The 20834-nt window shown below is 38.7% G+C and overlaps 2 protein-coding genes across 2 annotated transcripts; one reads left to right on the plus strand and one right to left on the minus strand.

Annotated features, from left to right (window-relative positions):
• Positions 1 to 137: 137 nt before the first annotated feature.
• Positions 138 to 8399, plus strand: LOC135103425 (thioredoxin-like protein 1). Its single transcript, XM_064009634.1, has 6 exons — positions 138 to 377; positions 3294 to 3450; positions 3741 to 3854; positions 5683 to 5805; positions 6036 to 6196; positions 7462 to 8399. Exons 1-6 carry the CDS (start codon positions 277 to 279, stop codon positions 7670 to 7672), a joined length of 867 nt encoding a protein of 288 aa, XP_063865704.1. The 5' UTR covers positions 138 to 276; the 3' UTR covers positions 7673 to 8399.
• Positions 8400 to 11242: 2843 nt separating this feature from the next.
• LOC135103418 (ankyrin repeat and SAM domain-containing protein 3-like) lies at positions 11243 to 19874 on the minus strand. The gene is made up of 9 exons (XM_064009623.1): positions 19627 to 19874; positions 18090 to 18259; positions 17421 to 17619; positions 16556 to 16677; positions 15531 to 15721; positions 14551 to 14658; positions 13898 to 14039; positions 13117 to 13288; positions 11243 to 11811 (listed from the first exon to the last, which is right to left on the minus strand). Exons 2-9 carry the CDS (start codon positions 18251 to 18253, stop codon positions 11488 to 11490), a joined length of 1422 nt encoding a protein of 473 aa, XP_063865693.1. The 5' UTR covers positions 18254 to 18259; positions 19627 to 19874; the 3' UTR covers positions 11243 to 11487.
• Between the last annotated feature and the right edge of the window lie 960 nt (positions 19875 to 20834).

Genomic DNA, 20834 nt, shown 5'->3' on the forward strand with positions numbered 1-20834 from the left:
AATATATATTTATAAGCTTAGGAGTCACCTCTTTTACAACCAAAATCTCGGAATTTTCTTTATGAATAAAACGATAAAAAGACGAAATTTTATCAATAAGTAATAAAAAAGTTGTTATATAGATAGTGACAGTTTGGTGAGTTGCAGCAATAAGTATCAGATGGTGGTGTAAACAGAGCGGTCCAGTGACTCAGCACACAACTTGTCTCGTACACACCCGGGTCCTCTGACTCAATTTTTGTCATCTAGGTTTACTTATCAGCGTTTAAGTTCACGATGGCTGCCAACTTCAAGGTATTAAGTGAAGACAGTCAGTTCCAGGTGGAATTGACTCAGGCAGGCGGCAAGCTAGTGGTGACCGACTTCACATCAGCGAGGTGAGGGTCTTTTTAACCCGGACAAGGCACTGTGTCACATCCTCGCCCAAATGTGTCTGGCAGAAGTGTTCCCTGCTGAAGTGTTATATCATCTGGTGCGAGTGATTAAGAGCCTGGCTAATCTTGAATATAGATGATCCTTACTATTTATATGTATGTCCGATGAGGACAGTTTGCTTTTGCCATGACAGTTGTACTACATAAATGCAGTTTCAGAAAACATTTTATCCTTCCCAATGTTTTTATATTCCTTGGGATCTTATAGAAATAGGAATCCTTCTGTAGGAGGGGAGGGGCAAAAATAAGCCATTTTGGGACCCATCCCCCTCGCATCCATAATGAACCAAAGCATGACACAACAATAAAATTATAGGTTGATGTGGCAGATACTCCCATTTTTCTTTGCCTCTTCCTCAATGCAAGACAAAATTATGGATTTGGAAAGTAGGATTTAGGTTAGGGTAAGCAAGTGTTTTCTGACACTACCTAACTGTGGGTGGTTTTCATAGCTAATTTTAGCCAAACTTTATAATCTAACACAAACTAAGGAATCTTCATTCACTGGACATCTTCTGGAATCTTGCTAACTGCTGAGCACCACTGTCATGGTTGTGCAAGTCATGCTTGTCTTGATCATGTAAGAATGAAAGGCTACAAACTGTTATCTAAGTAATTTGCAATACAGTAATGTTTAATTGAGGAAATGAAAGAACACAGTCTGCACATTTAACAGCCAGATTTAGCATGTATATGGCAATTTTACTACGTATTCTGTTAATTTGACACTGATTGTGTGCTTTATTTAGCTTTTTCTCAATAGTTCTAAAATTAATAAGAGAAAAGTTCTGGCTCTACATTCTATAGCCAGTTTAGAAGAATACTTCCTGCTCAGTGCCTGTGCATTAGAAAATGCTGTTGAACCCAATGCAATTAGAAGATGCTCCTCTCCTCAACATATTGTGCATGCCACTTCCAGCCTTCAAGCAAGGTCAGGTACACACTTACCACTGCAGCAGCCCAAGGTGGTCAGCATACACAACAGGGATCCTCAACTGCTGGTGTTGTCGGGTTTGTTTGGCTAGTGGGAGTGAGGCAGGCACACACACACAACACCTGTCTGGACTCAACAGACTACTGAGAGAGGGAAGGGCAGCAAAACACTGTCTCCCTGGTACTCATGTCTTTATTACCCAGACCAGGCAGTGTTACAGGACACAAGGCACACTAACATGCTACATTACAAGTAAGGCTCATACCACCGGCCTCACTCAGCAAAGCGTCTATATCACTGGGTAGCATGTTCCACCTCACAGTATAGTAGCACTGCACAGCACACTACAGAATTACAGCTCACCAACAGCATCGCACAGCTGTCTCCTCCAGTGGTTCACACAGTAACAGACCATGCCATTGTCACACACACATACCTCAGTGTCAGGTACTTACTGTCTCATACTGCCAGGGTATGCAATCCTCATAGCATGCTCCAAGATGCAGTCATGTAGTGGCAATGGTCGGCAACTAGTGTTGTAGTGTAACACAAGGGGAGTGTATTGCAGACTGTTGGCACAGGTGTTGCATAGGCAGAAAACAGCTACTCTCTCTCTCTCTCTCTCTCTCTCTCTCTCTCTCTCTCTCTCTCTCTCTCTCTCTCTCTCTCTCTCTCTCTCTCTCTCTCTCTCTCTCTCTCTCTCTCTCTCTCTCTCTCTCTCTCTCTCTCTCTCTCTCTCTCTCTCTCTCTCTCTCTCTCTCTCTCTCTCTCTCTCTCTCTCTCTCTCTCTCTCTCTCTCTCTCTCTCTCTCTCTCTCTCTCTCTCGTGGGAGCTGCCACAGCTCCTTATATAAGGTTGGTCCCTCTGTGATTGGCCAGCACACTGCTGCTCTCCTGACCAATCACCTTCCATGCCACTTCTGGTCTCTCTAGGCTGCAGCCTCTGCCGGTCTCTCTAAGCTGCCTCCACTTGCAGCCTCTGCATCATTGCCAATGCCTAACTTCACTACCCGGCAGCACAGTGCTACCAATGTCATGCCCCACTGCAACAATATTTATATGTATACTTTTAAAATAATTGTCTGGGATACCTCTCAATGAAGGGGGGGTCTCAGTCTGGATAGACTGATAATATATCATGTAGGTTGTTAAAGACAACTGACAAATTTATAATTGTAATTGTAAGAAAGTTTATTTGATCACCAAATTCAGTAATATGCTCTGGTTTAACAGAAGATTTAAATTTTGTCTGTTTTGTATATTAGTCTGTTGCAACATTGGAAGACCTAAAACTACTGATGTATACTGCTACTCTTATACTAGTGGTACAACCTAAGGGTAGCAACAGACATTATAAAAGTTTGTGGAGAAAAAGTGGGAATAAATAAAACTTTCTATATTTTAAGACAGTATAGCAGTACATTCAGATACTACAGTAAAATCCCTCTCATCCGGCATTTGAGTATCCGGCAGCTTCAAGTATCCGGCACATTTTTCCCCAAGCCTTAAAATCAATAAAAGATCAATGTGTACTCATAAAATCGATTAAAATTCCCGCGCGAGGCATACATTGTCCCCTCGCCACCAGAGCGCACTGCTTCGTGCCACCCGTGGCCCACTGCACTGTGTTTACTCAGTGACTCAGTCCTGCGTGTGCACTGTTTATCGCCTGACTCCTTCATCATGCCTAAAGTTGTAGAAAAGAGGAAGCGTGTTGTGCTTACACTTAAGCAGCTGATCAGATCAGCTGCTAATTAAGATTAGCTGATCTTTGTTATGGTAAGATGCGTGAGTGTAGGGTGGTGATTGTGGACATAATTTCACTTCTATTCAAGTATCTGGCAATATTCAAGTATCCGGCATGTCGGCTGTCCCATTGATGCCGGATAAGAGGGATTTTACTGTACATGTGTTTTTTGTTCCCAGATGTGGGCCATGTCAACGTATTGCTCCAGTATTCGAGGAGATGGCACGCAGATTTCCTAATGCAATCTTCCTCAAAATTGATGTCAACCAGTGCCCCACAACCTCAGCCTCCCAAGGAGTAACAGCTGCCCCAACATTCATATTCTTCAGAAACAAGGTCAGGTATCAACAATGGATATTCCACCATCTATGAACTGCTTCTTTATTCAGAATAATAGCTGACTTCTCCAAAGACAAGCTTAAAAGTTATTACATCTAAATTTAAGTATACCTTTTTTTTCTTTTTTCTTGCATTTTTGTCATTTTCCATTCAGTGACTAATTCTAGTACTTATTGCTCCCAGGAAAATACTTTTGACCTCAGCCTACAAAAATAATGAAACTGCAGCTGTATCACTGGTGTATTATTGGTCATTCGTACCACACATCACTACTTTTTCCCTGACAGACAAAGCTGGATAGCCTGCAGGGAGCAGATCCTGAAGGGCTGGAGGCACGGATCCGGCAGCACTATGGTGATGGGGAAGGGGAAGAGGTGGAAGATTCTGGGGTGCCTGGACATGTAAGTGTTGGCAGAAAGAAACTAAACCTTCTACTTTTAAAAAACTTGGAGAAAAGAGATCTACCCTTTTGCTTTTGATGTGTTAAAAAAAAAAATCAATATTTTCTTGATATTTTACTATGGATGTGATTAAGTTAAGATTTTTTAAAGATGTCTTCCATATGATTACTATAGAGATTGTGACTGAGGAGACTATGAATTTAAGTGATGCAGGTTCTCAAAATATGGTATGCAGTACCAGTGTGTAATGATTACTGATGTATGGTTGACCATGTGGAAGCCATCCATTATACATAATCTTGAATTATACAAAAACTCAAAATGTCTTCTGATCCATAAAATTTTATCCAGTAGCACACATTATTATTCACTCATGCCCAGTACCAATACTTGTCAAAAAGTATTACTCAAATTACTCAATCTCTGATTTGATTACTCAAATCTTTCCATACTTTCTCAGGCATGAAAAGTGCTCTGCATGTTCTCTTCTTTCATCACCACTTTTTTTTTTTTCCTTTAATTTATTTTACTACCAGTCCAGTCTTCAGATCCTATGGTACATTACCTTCATTCCTTCTTTCATCTTTAACCTGTACAGTGTTGTGTTTTGTCAGAGATAGGGGTCTTGTCAGGTTGCATTTTTTCATATGATTTTTATTTACCACATAAAATGAAAAAAAAATAACAAATCATTTCATATATATGTTATTCCCATGCCATGAATGGAAGAGTGGCTGCCACACAATTTTGATTCTTGCATTTTTTCCCTTCTCAGAGCTCATGATGTCTGACTAGGAATGAGGAATTTTATTTTTATATTTTTTAAAGCTTTTTTTCTCACCTTTACATACACTTCCCACAACCCTATAGTGTGTGTGTAATAAATAAGTACTCATGGTTGGATGTGCATCTGGCAACACCTCATGTCTTAAAGCCATGGCTACTACACCAGCAGCTCTCAAAGAATAGAACATACTATGAATTTTATGACTTTCAGTTTTCCTTTTCGATTACTCTGTTCATAAAAAAAAAAGAAAAATGGTTGGATGTACATCTGGCAACACCTCGTGTCTTAAAGCCATGGTTACTACACCAGCAGCTCTCAAAGAATAGAACATACTATGAATTTTATGACTTTCAGTTTTCCTTTTCGATTACTCTGTTCTCATTTCCTATTTCTTATGCTTTACTGATTATAGATTTGAGAAGTAATTTCTTAGAAGAGGGTAGCTTACTTTTTTATGTGATAACACAGCAGCCCGCCCAGTGTAGCGAACTCTGCAACATTTATAACCAAAATCTTTATCCCTCTCTAATACCATAGCTTTCAGTTTCATTTTGTTGCTTTGATATTATATGCCTGTTAACATAGGCATCAAAAAAACAAAATAATCCCCAATTATGTCTCAGTTTCTAATGAAGTATTCAGTCTATAATAACTGATGCCAAAATATAAGTATGTACATGGAAACATTCACTCCTGACTAGTCAAAATATTTTTTGTTGCTGTTAGTGACAAGTCTTACATATACAAACAAAATTAAAGGCCATAATATTGCTCGAAAACAAAATCATGTACATATGTACTAAATACTTCCCTAAGAGGTTCGTATACATACGTACTAAACACTGTACAGGTTAATTGGTCAGACCAAACCAATATATTTCACTTAAACCAAATAGATCTACTCTCCCTTTCATGTTTTTTCTTATCATCAATATTTTGTAATTTTTATTTTTTCTGTACAATTTACTCAAAACAAGGTTTTGCACCCCAGTCCACCACTGATGCACTGAATGGTTTAATCTCACAGTCCACTTATTTCAGATTGATCTGATGCCAATGATCAACAAGGCAGGATGCGAGTGCCTCAATGAGAGTGATGACCATCCATTTACCCAGGCACTCTCATCCTCTGGTGGCTACATGGAGTCTGACACAGATGAGCAGGTGAAGATTCCACTTGAAACACTAAACCTTGTCTCTGTATTTCACTTTCCATCTTTTCCCCCTATAAATTTTGTGCCACATAGCCTTATCTTTCTTTGTAATGTCCTACTAGTTATTTCTATCTTTATTTGGTCAAAAGATTTTGTCAAAGTGAGCCTGATATTAGTAGGTGAGGGTAAGCAATGTTTGGTTCAGCCTGGAAAATGTTTGACATCTCCTTTTACTTCCAGCTTATATTATACCTGTCATTTAGTCAAGCTGTCAAATTGCACAGTATGAGGATCAAGGGCCCAAGTGAGAATGGACCCAAGACACTGAAGCTTTTCATCAACCAGCCACACACAATTGACTTTGACACAGCTGAGTCTGCCAACCCTGTGCAGGAGTTGACGTAAGTGCCTTACCTACCTTCTTGCAATCCATTCCTTGTTTGTGATTAAGCGTGTCTCTTTTCTCATCCTTACTTTCTGTATCTTGTATTTTCCTTATTCCTACTTTCCCTATTTATTTCTTGTATATGGATGAGTAAAAGTAATGGCTAGAAGTCAATGATATGTAGTACATACCCCCCCCCCTTATTTTTAGATTAGAAACTGCAGCTTATAAACAACCTAATAAGAGCCTACAGGATTGCTGCTGCTTTTTCTTCCTTTGTCAGTAAGCTTGAATAGTACAAATTAGTAAATGTAAATGTATTAATAGTCACAGCAGGAGGGATAATGACTACCTACTTGCAGGAAAATGGCAAATTAAATAAATATTATGATCTTTTTAAAAGATTTATACACAACAGAAAGATAATACAACACTGTATTGCAGATCAGTGATTTTTACCTAAAAAATAGAATAGTAAAAAAAGAGACACAGATGAATGTTGATGAAAAGTTTGGGAAGATACAGTATGATTATTTTTGCAGAAAATGAGATGCAGTTTTGAAAGGAGGCTCAACTGTTTTGATTGTAGTGAGAAGAAAATCATATGAATCTGTTATAGAAGTGTCATATAATCATAATGAATGAACTGCAGTAATAAAATTCTTATGTTGAGGAATAATCAAATGTGAAAGTGCAGAAATAATTTGCTAAAACTTGAAAGTTATAAGGGAATCTTTCAGATAGGAAGAGGGTATCTGACCTTACCAGTTAAATCTTGTATTAGGAAAAGAGTTCCAGACCTTACTGGTTAAATGTTGCATTAGTGAAGTACACAGAACTGGAGTGAAAGCAAGTTTTGTGTTGTGAGACTGCTAGAAAGAGGAGATGAGCAGTAGGCAAGTTCAAATCAATAATCATGAAAATACAATACAGTAATGGTAGAATGGAAGTTGCTTCAGTGAGGATTTCTGTGTGAAAAGCAGACAGGAACAAGTTTAGACTCTTAGTATAGTTATTCTTAATTATGGAGTTCCATATGGTGCCATGATAATGGAGAGAAAAAAAGCTCCACAGTAGCATGACATTCACACAATATCCAGATGTGATTAATGAAAAATAAATGAACAGTTCTCATGCTTGAGGTGTTCTGTGACCTCATACTGTTGTAGAATGTGTAGTATAGATGAAGGCTTAAAATAATGAGTTTCTGAATATTTCTTTGTTCTAGAAGCCTGAAATGCCCCTACTGATTAGAAATTGGTTGCTTTTTCTTATGACCAGTCTGGCTCCCAAGGACCTGGATGGGGAGCTGATACCACTCAAGTTTGTCAAGCTGCAGAATGTGATGAATCTCACTATATTCTTCAAGGACAACCAGACTGGGGAAGAAACCACCCAGGTCAGCTACCTTCAGATCATTGGATCTCCTGTCCAGACTACCAAAATGTCAGACTTCAAGAGAGTCACCGGCAAAAAGGGAGAGAGTCATTGATCACAGAGGAAACTTAACTTTAGTCTTTTGTTTCCTTAAAGACTTAATTCTGCTAAACTTGTATTTTCAATTACCTCAAGTTACCTTGCATTTTGTTAAGTCCTTTTCCTTTACAGTGAACTCTACCTTCTGTTAATACTAAGCTGCATAGTGCAAAGTACAACATATTTAGGCCTTCAGAATAAGCAGATGACTATTACCAACATTTAATTTTCTTAGATATATGCTGACATAGTTAAGCATTATTAAAAGTGCTAAAAATATACTCGTAAAGACTGATTTTTGGCCCAGCACCTTTGTGGCCCAAGCAGCTGTGTTGTGATATGCTGTGTCAGGAATCAGGATAGCTATATCTCAATGGATGGGTCTTTCACTAGTCTCCGAGGAGTGGAGCTGCAATTTAACTCACCGTATCGCCTTTGGCAAATATCTTAATGCTGCTTCACAACCATCTTTGCACTATTTCTTGTCATCAGCCATTTTATAAGTGGGTGAACAGATATTTTTTTAGTCTCAGGAGTGAGTCTAGTAAGTCTGGTTGGTAAACAATTACCTTAAACAAACTAATTTGTGTGCATATGTCAAACAATTTTCTTGCTTTGGTGGTTGTTTTCCTCTTTAGTAGCTTGATTATAATTAAACTGAAACAGAAAGGTAATATTTTGTTTTGTAAGCAGATTTACCTATAATGTCTTGTTGCATATAAAAGAATAAAATCTAAATCTTGTATGTTATTTCGCTTGAAAGATTACACACATACATACAGGATGCAAGGAGGCAGATGACACAAATTATTATTGTCTTGCTTCACAGTAATGCTGGTTATGTGCTGATTATAATCAAGATTACAAATTATTCCTTCTCATGTTTATCGTTCCTCTAATTCATTAACCACTTTTCTATGGATTGTATTTTCACTACCAAGAGTATGATGCATACCTACATATTCTGCATGTAAGTCCTCCTTTGAAGCTATTTATTTACCATTCTTATATGTAATTTCTTTAGTTCTGAAATCTCTCTCTCTCTCTCTCTCTCTCTCTATTTATTATTCCAGGTCCATATTTTGAAATGCTTTAGGATGTCATCATAATTACTTTCAAAGGCCACAGAGATGATTAGTCAGATTCTTATAAGCCTTTTCCCTATTGATTCAGAATCCTTGTTAAACTATAATTAAAACACCATTGAAAACACTAAGAACTTCTACAAGAGCATGTTAAAAATAATAAAGGTGCTACAATGTTTGAGAATATAGTTGTTGCTTAGTAGACCATTATAAACTCCACTATCTTTTTTTATTTATTTATTTATTTTTTTGTACCAAAATCTATACTTTACATTTCATAAATGCAAGAGAAACTAAATTCATGAAAATATATAAAGTAATACTCAGTTATCACCACACATACAATGATCTGGCTAAGCATTAGCTGTAAAGTGGTCATTTACTCACCTATTCTACTTACAGCAAGTGATTATCTCTCAAAATATCATCTTTCTCCTATATGTGAAGGAGGCACACCAAGGCCTCAGAGCTGACTCTCTCTCTCTCTCTCTCTCTCTCTCTCTCTCTCTCTCTCTCTCTCTCTCTCTCTCTCTCTCTCCACTGGTTGCCTCACAATGTCTCTGGTTTCAGGAGGATACAAAAAATCTTTTGTAATGATATCTAAGCCCTGAAAGCTTAAATACCCATCTAACACAGCATCAGGTCTACTTTTCACTTGGCACACTTACCACAGATTTTTCATGTGCCACTATATCTATTCCTATTGCTGGAGAGGAAGCCAACAAGGAGCTATATGAGCTTTGATTAACCTTCATTACCAACCACAATATATGCAACAAGTTCATCAAATCCTAGAGCCCTCCTAAGATCTCATCTTACAGTATATCTGCTTACTTTGCCATACCTACTGGTATTTTATCATTCACTTGAAAGGTTATCATATTTCATCCAACCATTCTCGTTCATTCACCAGTCAACCAATGCAGCCTACATGTTTATATCACATTACCAATGCACTTAATTCCAGTCTCCTGTTATACAGTTACTGAGCAATAATACATCTTACAAAGTACTACAAAACGGTAACACAGGTTCCATCCCCTTGACATTAGCCCAAATCATTAGCCCAAAGAGTTAAGCCCAAATCTTATAACCATAAAACATTACACTAATCACATATGAAGCATACAAAATGTACTTCATGTGGAAGGCAACATATTACTTTATGAAAGCAAAAATTAGGTTGTTAGTGATGACAATGTCCACATAGGAACACGTGATAAAAAGAGCAAAAGGGATGGCTGTGCAGTACTACTGTAAGAGGCAGTTTTACAACTGTGGAAGACCATGTAGCATGAAGTTATTGATCAATATTAAAAAGACAAGTTGGACAGCAATAACTATAATACATAGCACCAGTTTGTAAATACAGTGGAACCTTGGTTCACGAACGTTCCAATACATGAACAAATTAATTTCCGAACAGATTTTTCAAGCAATTTTTTCATTGGTTCACAAACAGTGTTTCAGTGTGCAAACACACAAACACTGCACACTCCCTCAGCAGGCAAGGACATGCTCAAGTGTGTTTTAGCATGCCTGTCAGGAACAGTGTTTGTTCGTGTGCTGTGTTCATAAACATTACTTTTTGGGGTCTTTTTTGCTCTTATCAAGTTATTTTAGCCCTCATTATGGCTCCTAGGAAAAAACAGTGATATTGGTAACAGGAAGCCTAAACATGTTACTGTGGAACTCAAGAAAGAAACAATAACGAAACATGAAAATGGAGTTCGTGCTTCTGCCATCACCAGGCAGCACAGCATGGCAAAATCAAACTATCAGTCTGATCTTGAAGAATGTACTGATGTATATGTACCTACATATATGGTAACCTTTCAATTGGAAAAACATGTTATGGTTTGCAAACATTTCAGTTTTACGAACTGAGTCATGGAACAGATTAAGTTTGTGAAGCAAGGTTCCACTGTAATTCGATAAATCCAGCAACTCCTTATGTTCTCTAAAAAAATCTTTTAACCTATCCAGAAATAAAAATAATTTGTTAATAACAAAAAATGTAACTCCCACATATTTTCTACAGACTAAGCACTAGAGATGAGTATTTGTTTACTGATATAATAAAATTTCACAACAAAGTAAACTTGAGCAAGTCAGTAAGTAAAAGTATACCTAATGCATGCCAGTACCTGTCATTGCATATGTTGGATATGTAAGTTTCAAGAAACCTTGATGTTTTGCTTGATTCTGTAATGTATTGGAGCTGTAGCAAATAAAAACTTAGCCCCAGCTGCTGATTGGCTGAGCACTGGCTTTCTCAAGATATGTCTGTAACATTAATGTGTAAAACCAAATAGGTATTCAATGCAATGGACATTGTGAATAGACTAAGGTGAAAGTGGTACTGTAAGTCTCAGTCACTCACCTAACATTCTATAGAGGTAAAGAACAGATTTTTCTGGACAAAAAAATATTCACAAACACATCACTGGTGTAAAAATGGTGGAAGTTACAAGGGGGAAAAAAAAGTACATAAGAAGTGAAACTTCAAAGGAATGTAACAAATCCTTGCATCTATTTGTCATAAAGTATTAGTCAATGTGAACCTTATTTAGCACCTTTTAAAACTTTTGTCAATTCAATGTCAAAATAACTTCCTTTAACTCATGATTACTGGCTGAAGGAATGACTAAATTTCACATCACAGGTCTATGTTTCCTTTAACAATAAAAACCCCACAGAGGAACATCATAACAATAGTGTATGATGACTATGGGACATAAATTTATTAGCTGAGGTAATTACTGACATGCCCCTGTTGCTTCTTTGTAGGGGAGGTATTCTTGGGACCTCTTGGGATGTTAGGATCTGTCAGTGCCAGAAGAGAATCAGCCTGAGCAGCCAAAGTGTCCATAGCAGTGGCTATGAGTGATGGCTGGCCAAGTGGAGGCTGCACCAAGCCCACCTGAGCTGAGAGAAGTGAAACACAATGCCTGACTGCTGCCACTTGTTCAGAGAGGAGGCGAGCATGCTGGTAACACTGATGGAGGCGTTTTCGGGCCTCCACCACCCATCCTTCTGTCACTGAGCGCAGGTCACTCTCTTGACTCACCTGAAAGAGTTAAAACATTAGTAAACTTAACATATCCTTAACTAAAGCTGTCTCTATCAGTCAACATAATGAAACAATAGAGTATTTGTTTTAGGCTAACACATAGTTGGTACTTACAACTTGAAGTGTAACTCCTAAGATAGTAACACTAACTATAGTAGCACCAATAAAATATGAATTGTGTGCATAGGAATTGGGGTGTTCACTATGGGCTGAGTTGTCGGTGATCCTCAGCTGTTTTAATGTAGGGGTTGGTCAACGCTCCCACAGTTCTCTGGAGATGCACATTCTAAAATCGCCTCTTGTGATAGATCTTGATGCACTGTACTTAAATGCTACAAAACATTCATCCTAAGTGTTTATGCAAACAGTATCCATGGAATTTGGTGATGAACACTCTATAGTACAGTTATTATAAGCTAAATATTTGTAACTAGGCTCTCAGTGTTTTTACATTCATTTCTAGTCTCCTGCTAAATATTTAGTTTGAAACATTTTTCACTAATTTCTACAGGGACTTATGTTTTATCTGGCAAATCCCAAAAAGAGTTGAGCAAGTATTATTTGTGCTGACAGGTTATTGTGACGGCTGAAACCATGTGGAGACGAAAGGCCCAACCGATATCAGACACACCGACTTCTCCAGAACACCCAAAAAACCTGAGGCGGAAAATACAAGTTTGTAGTGCGGTTGTAAAACTCCAGTCTATACATGTGTTGTGGATGAATGCACTAACATATCAGAAAAGAAGAACCAAGGTGTGAAAGGATGGGTTGTATTTCCAAAGAAGAAAGCGGCAACTCAGGAAAGACAATGGGAGACATGATGTCAACAGAATCTTTATCAGTGTTCTGCTAAGATTTGGCATCAAAACATGGTTGTTTCCTTCATGTCGACCAGGATTTATACATGGGTATGTTAACTGTATAACCTGAATGGATAGAGTAATGTCACATAGCGAGGAAAACATACTATCTGTCCCAAGGTGATGATGCATCCCAGATCCGAGATAATGTGCATAGTATTTAGCTCATTTTGCCATACTCGTATTTCTTGCTCTCTGTTTGACGATGGTGACTAAAATGTTCCTAGTATTTTATTAGTTGGTTTGATTACACACAAAGGATGTAAAGATTTTTTTTCCAGCTGACCGTCTTTTATGTGTAATATTCAGTTGGGTGGTGAATTGGGCAGTTTTTCCAGACCACAGTGAACACCCCGATTCAGACAGTTAGGCATAAAGATGTAGGTGTACAGGCAACACAGAAAAAATATTCATGGTTTTTGCAACAAAAGCTTCTCACCATAGATTTAGCTTGCTCTAGAGCTTTCAGGGCATGTGTTAGCTTCACACCAAGTTCCTGCATCTCAACCTCCAGCTTGTCAGCATAGGCACATTCAACAGTGCTTCGCAATGGTGCATTACTGTGCCAGCGAGCAATGGCAGAAGTCATCTTGCGGCGAGGACCAAGCTTCCTGTGAGATTAATTTCTGCTCATGAACACTATCCTAGAAATGAAGCAACTTTTCAAGTATGTAAAATAAATCAAGTATCAGCATGCAATGCACTACACTGACCAACACATGTGCATGGTAAAGAGTACTGCAACAGCAACTAGGTACAGTCCACCACAATGGCCAGCAGACACATTGCATATTGACAATAAGCACATTTTAATGGTTTTATCCATTAATGATATCTTTCTGGCACACCATTTACTGTATTTTGAATGCTATAAAATACATCATATTAAAACACTACAGAAACTGGATGCTTCTGAATCATGAACTGTCATGAAGGCAAGGGAAAATATCACTTGAGTGGAAGAAGGCAGTTACAGTACCACTAGTAAATAGGGAGAGGTGGAGCCTCCTCTGCCATGGTCATCCCTTTTGGGAAATATTTCCAGGTAGAAAGTGTGAGATGTCAGAGACAGATAGGCAGACATACTTTCCATCAAATAGGAAATTAATTAAATATTAATTCATCACTATCTTGAATAATGTTCTAATATACATCCAAGCTCCTCCCTTGTACAACAACAAAGATTCTTGACCTGGTTGAAGAACTTCACACAGACTCACTGTATTCCACACTCCTTGAGGTCTTGGTCTGTGAGGGTAAGGAAGACTTGTAGGTCTACATCTTGCTCATGAAATACAGGCAGATAAGAACTCAATCCTACTTGATCCAGCAGGGTTTCTAAGTCTGTGGGCTGGACACTTGCTGAAAAGTTATGCTCATGTTCACTCCTCAGGATAGATTTGTAAAAGAAAACAATGCATATAAAAAAACTGCTACCAGCCATCAAAACTGTTTGCACAAATACCATGAATTCTTACTTTCCAAACATTTTTTTGCTCTTACCTCTTTTGTTTCTCAATTTCATTAATAAGTAACTCAAAGTTTCATCACTATGAGATGGATATATCTTGCTGCTCCTTCAAAAAAAACAGCAAGGTAGGATTTTTCTTAATCTATTATGACACAAATAAGAAGCAAACAGACATATACAATGTGCAAAAATTTAAGTCAGCCTGTTTTTTTCAAAGGAATTTAAATTTTATCCTAAATGTAAATATTACTGATAAATTTTGATTCCTTCTTACCTTGAACATCACTCTTTTGGCTGCCACATCTTACACATTTCACTTTCATATTATTCAAGTAAACGTAAAAGGCTATGGAGGAAAGTTATGATGATAGGACAAGCACAAGCAAGCATGAGGCATGTTACCATTGTCAACAGATGGAGCTGCTGCTGCTCTGCTTTTGGGGGTCATAGAGTGTCCCAGCTTGGCCTCCAGGGCAGCAGGTCCATCCAGCAAGCTGGGACCATTGGGACCTTATGGAAGGAATACACATCTGAAAACACTGAAAGGAAAATGACATGTCTACCCTCAATCTTCTCTGAGATGTTATCTCACCATGTGTCATCTTGTGTGTTTACTCATATCACATGTGATCTATCTATATATCATGCTGACATACCCCTTTATGGTAAGGGATTAGCCAGGACATGACAAGAGCCTTGTCTTATTACAGGAATAAATGCTCCATCTCTCAGTCTCAGTTGCCTTTACAATATGCAGGGAATATGGCAGCAATATTCTTCCAATCCAGCCACAGAGAGTGGTCAAGCACTGTCCCCTCACTACTTCAGTCTTTAATTACTACCACTGTCACTTCAAAACTGGTTCCAGAACTGAGATTACCAAATAATTGCCAGAAAACACAAGCATCAGTTGAACATTTAAACACAAGCATCAGTTGAACATTGCAAGAAAAACAGCCACAAAGTGGCTGTTGTGGCAGCAGTGTTGGTGGCAGAGATAGCAGTGGTGGTAGTAAAGTGGAGATGCAGTGTTGATAGTGGAAGTGGTGGAAAGAATGCTGGCAGTGACTGGAGTGGTAAAAGTTGTAATGGAAGTGGAAGCAACCAGCACCAATGTCAGCAGTAATAACAGTAACAGTAGTGATACCAGTAACAGTAGTAATGGTGATAGTGATGACAGCAATAAAGGGAATAATTAATATGCAGGTGGTAGTTGTGAAAATCAGTGGTTTCAGAGGTGATGGTTATAATTAGGTGTGGTGAACACTGTGGTGGAAGTAATATTACTAATAGTGATGGTGAGGGATAATAATGACAGTAATTCCTATGGAGATGGAGACAGTGATGGTAACAGACAGGAGGCAGCATGATGGTGGCTATACCCTGTGCAGCCCACTGGGTGATGGTGGCAGCAATGGCAGGGAAGCCAGCATCCTGGGCCACCCTGGCAGCAGTGTGACCCTGGTGGTTGGTAAGGGTGGTGCTGGCACCGGCTCGCAGCAGTACTTCCACAGTACCAGCATCGCCAAGCCGTGCTGCATGCATCAGAGGCGTCATGCCACTCTCTCGCTCACTGCAATGCAAGCATGACAACATTAACAATCAGAACTTATTCCAATTTACTGCATAGTCAAAGTCATGTGTATCTCCACCAGAGTTCAATTACTGATATTCAGTCAATTTTATGAAATGGTTAGGGAAGTTGCTTAGAATGGCAGTTGAGGCATGACTGTGGAGATGGCAGAAATCATTAACTCAGCACCAGTCAATATCCGCCTATCTATCTAACTGCATCAGATACCTGTTCCTAGGAGCTGTCGCATGGGAAAGGTCAAGATAGAAGTCTCCATTCATTCTTGTCTTTGCATCCTCTACTCTTCTCATTCCATGCTTACCCTTTTCTCTCACATACATCAAGCACTGTCCTCCCATTTCAAAAGGCATCATCTTGCACTCACCACATCTACTATATTCATGTACACTATCTTTGTCATGTCAATTTCTCCCAATCTTTCTACAAGACCAAGCCACCTTAGAGTACTGTGTTTAATATTTTCAATCCATCCGCATTTCCTTCCTTATACTTGATGTACCAAATAATTTTTAAAAGTTGCAATACTTTTCTGTCCATTCTTTGTATATCATAAGCATTTCTCAAACAGCTCATCCAGCTTCACAGAAATATAGAAGATAAAGAAAACTAACAAAGAATACTACAATACTATAGAGGCAAAAACACAAGATCACAAACAAAACAACCAGCCAGTCAATGGGCAGCATTTTACCTCCTAATTAAGGCAGTATCCAAAAGTGATGCTGTATGATATAATGGAAGGTAGGGTGGCTATAGTGGCATAAAAGACTTGGTATATAGTGCTATACACTTGAGTGATATGTTATATCTCACCAGGCATTGGCATTAGCTCTGTGACGCAGCAAAGTGTGCACTGACCCACGCTGTCCTGCATGGACTGCATGGAACAGTGCTGTCCACTCACGGCAGTCACGAGTCTCCAAGATGCTGCCAACCTGAAAGCCCCGCCACCAATGAGATATTGTCACGCACATGCACAGAGAAAACACTAGAAAGTATGTGTAAGATAGATACAGTGCATGCAAGAAGATGAACTTCAATGAAATAGGAAGAATGCTGGAGCATGTTAGAGAGGAGGATGAGAAGTGAATGAGAGGATTAAGGCATGCAAGGAGGGAGTGAAGCTCAAGATTAAATGGAGACTTCTGCTGAAGTCATCCTCCAGTGTGTGTATATATATATATATATATATATATATATATATATATATATATATATATATATATATATATATATATATATATATATATATATATATATATATATATATATACTTCATTTGACAAGATTCTACATTTCAGGCCCTGACCATAGCTAGATAAATACATCAAAGCTCCTGATAGGAGACGAAGGCCACCTGGAAGGTAAAACAATACAGTGAAGGAGAATGCATATAAAAAGAGGTGCTAGCAAAGGTAAGAGAGCTTGAACATGAAAGGATAGGGGGGTGGAAGCTCCTTCATCCCAGTGGGGACACTCTCAGAAAGTGAAAGAAGGAGAGATGAATAGATCCACATGCATGACATAAATTTCAAGCTTTTAAATTAAATACAGTAAATCTGGGATAACAAATTACAACAATAATTGCAGTGAAGAACAAAGTTTCATTTCACTAAACAATTCATGGAGGGAGAGTATCTTGTATCCATGTACAGTATAATAATTGCTTTACACTCACTTTGATGAGCATCTCCACAGCTGCCTCACTGCCACACACTGCTGCTAACATGAGTGCACTACATCCTTGATGATTTCGTAGGTGGAGGGAGGCACCATGTCCCAGCAGCAGCTTCACTGTATCACAGTGGCCATAGTAAGCAGCATACATCAAGGCTGTCCATCCTCCAATATTCTTCTGGTTACAAGCATTTTTGTCTCTAGAATAAAAATTTGTTTATGACTTTGGAGATTCATAAAATATCTATCAAAGAAATGCAGTCTAACATAGCATTTGAGAGTTGCATGAGAGAATGTAAAAGAACAAAAGTTGAATATTACATTAAATTTTAGTTATGGTGCTTGGTTATCATATTATAAAAGGGAATTAAGAAAATCAGAATATGCAAGGGTGATGTATAAATAAAGAAAGCAAGACCTGAAACATTTTTGCCAGGCCTGTTCCCAATTTACTGGGATCACTAAATAAATGGACAAATTAACAGAACCACTTCTGAACTCATGGCATTCATCAGAGGTGAAAAAAAATCCTGAAATTTTTATTTGTAGTGCCATGTCCTACAAGTTATATGATGCCTCTTACAATGACTGCTTTCTTGCAGTACCAAAGCACACATGTGAATTTCTTCCTAACACATGGAAGATGTGGGTCAGGTACTCAGCTACTGACTCAGTGATGATGTCCTTCATCCGCTGGCAGCAGCCAATACTGGCGGCAGTAAAGATGTCCAGCGGAAGAGGGTTTGTGCCACCCTCCCCAAGCCACACTGCTAAGGGGTTGTCATAGAAACTCTGTTCTGTCCAGGTCTCCTCTAACTCTGCCATCCTTGACATTCACCTCTGGAAGGACAGACTTCATCAGGCTTAATTCAAACTGAGAATTTAGGGAGTGCATATACTAGGTAGGAATGGTGATCCAGTCATATTGAGTGCCACAAATATCTTGGTGATGAGGGATGTGGTCAGGTCAGAAGGGGTCAATTCTGCCACCTGTGACATCACCTCTGGAAGGACAATACTCATCAGACATCAATTCAAACTGAAAATTCAGAGCTGAGAAGGAATGATTACCAAATTACAGTAATAATCTTGGTAATAAGGGATGTGGGCAGGTAAGAAGGGATCATTTCTACAATCCTTGACATAAGTTCACACTATGGATTCAGAGAGCTTATGTATCAACAAGGAATGGTGACCAAATTATGGTAAAAAAGCAGAAGCACTGCTCCATAACCTAACCTAACTTAGTAAATTTGAGGTTTCAACCAACACTCCTCCCCCTTAACTTATTGGACCCCCATTAAATAAACTAACCTAACATTTTATAACCTCCTAACTGGGAGGGTTTTGCTGCCCCTGGACCCCTCATAAGGTAAACTAACCTAACCTTACATTTTGTAACCTACTAAATGGGGGGGGAGGGGCCTTTGAAACCCTGGACCTCCCATAGAGTAAACTTATTAGTTTCCCACAGGGTAAAATAGAGCTAGATATGCTCCAGTGAGATGTAGACCCTGTGAAGGGCTATAGTTACGAATTGTTAAAGGTACGTACAGTGTATTGGTTGAAACAGCAATAAAACCTTAATCTCACTTAACATAACAACCTAACAAAACCAAAACCCGACCGCCCACCGAGATGGCCAAGGATGTTCAGTATGGTATCTTAGGTAAATTTATAGTTTAAGCCAATGTCCCCAATCTCTACCCACGGCCCACGGCGTTATTATTAATTTCCGACAAGTAGTGTAATCATTAGAAATGATGTGAATAGTGAGAAGAACAAAATGAGGTAAGTTATTACCACGTAGTGTGTAATGGCTTAAACTATAATAAAACCCTAACCTAACCTAACAACTGAAGTTCAGGCAACAATACACCATTTATGTTTACCTGTGGACTTAGAAAAAGTTGAGAGCGCTGTGCATTCCCAGGCCTATTGTGGCGTTATTATTAATTTCCGACAAGTAGTGTAATCAATAGAAATGATGTGAATAGTGAGAAGAACAAAATGAGGTAGGTTATTACCACGTAGTGTGTAATGGCTTAAACTATAATAAAACCGTATCTTATTCACATAAAAAAAAAGACAGATCAGTCGGAAACAGCCGTTCTACACATTAACAATAATTAAATTGAGTGCCACAGATATCATGGTGATCAGGGATGTGGTCAGGTCAGAAGGTGTCAAGGTCAGGTGATGTTTACCGCCTGGTGCTGCTGTTGACGATGATCCATGCGGGGTTGTCAGCTGGGCCTGCCGCTGAGGGGTGACAGAGGTTGTACTCCGTCCTGCACACTTCTGCCTGGACACTGCACGACACAATTGGCTGGAATGAACGGGTGCTGTACGACAGGAGGCACCATCCAAGTATGTGAGAGGGATTAATATATGATGCTGCATGCTAACACTTCCCAACTCACTATCTCCCGCCACGCCGGTCCCCACGCTACTCGGTCCAGGTGGCCATTCAATTTAGTTATCTCTGATTCCGTTTGTGTATTCTTGGTTTATTTCACATTCTGATATAGTGCATTATTCCATCAATTTATTTACATTTTACCTGCGTAGTCATTCTGTATCTGAATCGTGCTATTTCGGCTCCCTGGTATAGTATCTGTAGTAGTTACGTCTATTTCAGAGATTAAAGTTTATTTATAATTAAGAAAAAAAAGTACTTTCTAAAATGCATGTCTTACTTGTTATTAGTAACTTAACATCTATATTTCATCAAATGCATACAAAAGTACATTCTCTCATTTTTCGAATGTTAAGTGAGTCTGTTATAGTTGAAATGCCTTTGTTTAATTTTGAATGACATTTTTATGTTCATATTTATCTCCAGTGTTTGTGTTTGTGTATACATATTTACGTGTATTTATCTTGGAACAATACAAAAGGAAATCACTCCTTTGTTTACATCGCGTTTTCTGTTGCTCAACTGATCAATATCGTCAAGTTTTCCTTGTCTTTGAGATATACAGTACCTTCCAAAACACATACATGAAGGGTGTTAAAATACTAAGATGATTTTATCAAGTAGTGAAACAGTATGAAAGTTTTATTTTGTCGAGAGAAATGCAAACTACCCGATATGTGTAATCAAGGCTGGGTTCCAATACTATGGTGCTGCATATAAACAATGATACCAGGACGCCACACGCACCCACCAAACATATTGGGAAAAGGTTTCACCTTATTAAAGTTTTTTCGCAGTGAATTCCATAGATTGGAGGCCCTAAATACTTTTAAAACCTTCTTTCAAAATCATCTGGTCTGCGTTCTGGCTCTCTGAAGTAAGTCACGTGACCACGGACTGAGTGTCTATTGGTGACTCGAGACTCAGGCCGAACTCTGATTGGTCAATTGGGCTTCATGCTGTACGCTGATTGGTGGGTCTCGCTTCCGCCTGGAA

Source organism: Scylla paramamosain, chromosome 1 (assembly GCF_035594125.1).
Source record: "Scylla paramamosain isolate STU-SP2022 chromosome 1, ASM3559412v1, whole genome shotgun sequence".
Classification (NCBI taxonomy): Eukaryota; Metazoa; Arthropoda; class Malacostraca; order Decapoda; family Portunidae; genus Scylla; species Scylla paramamosain.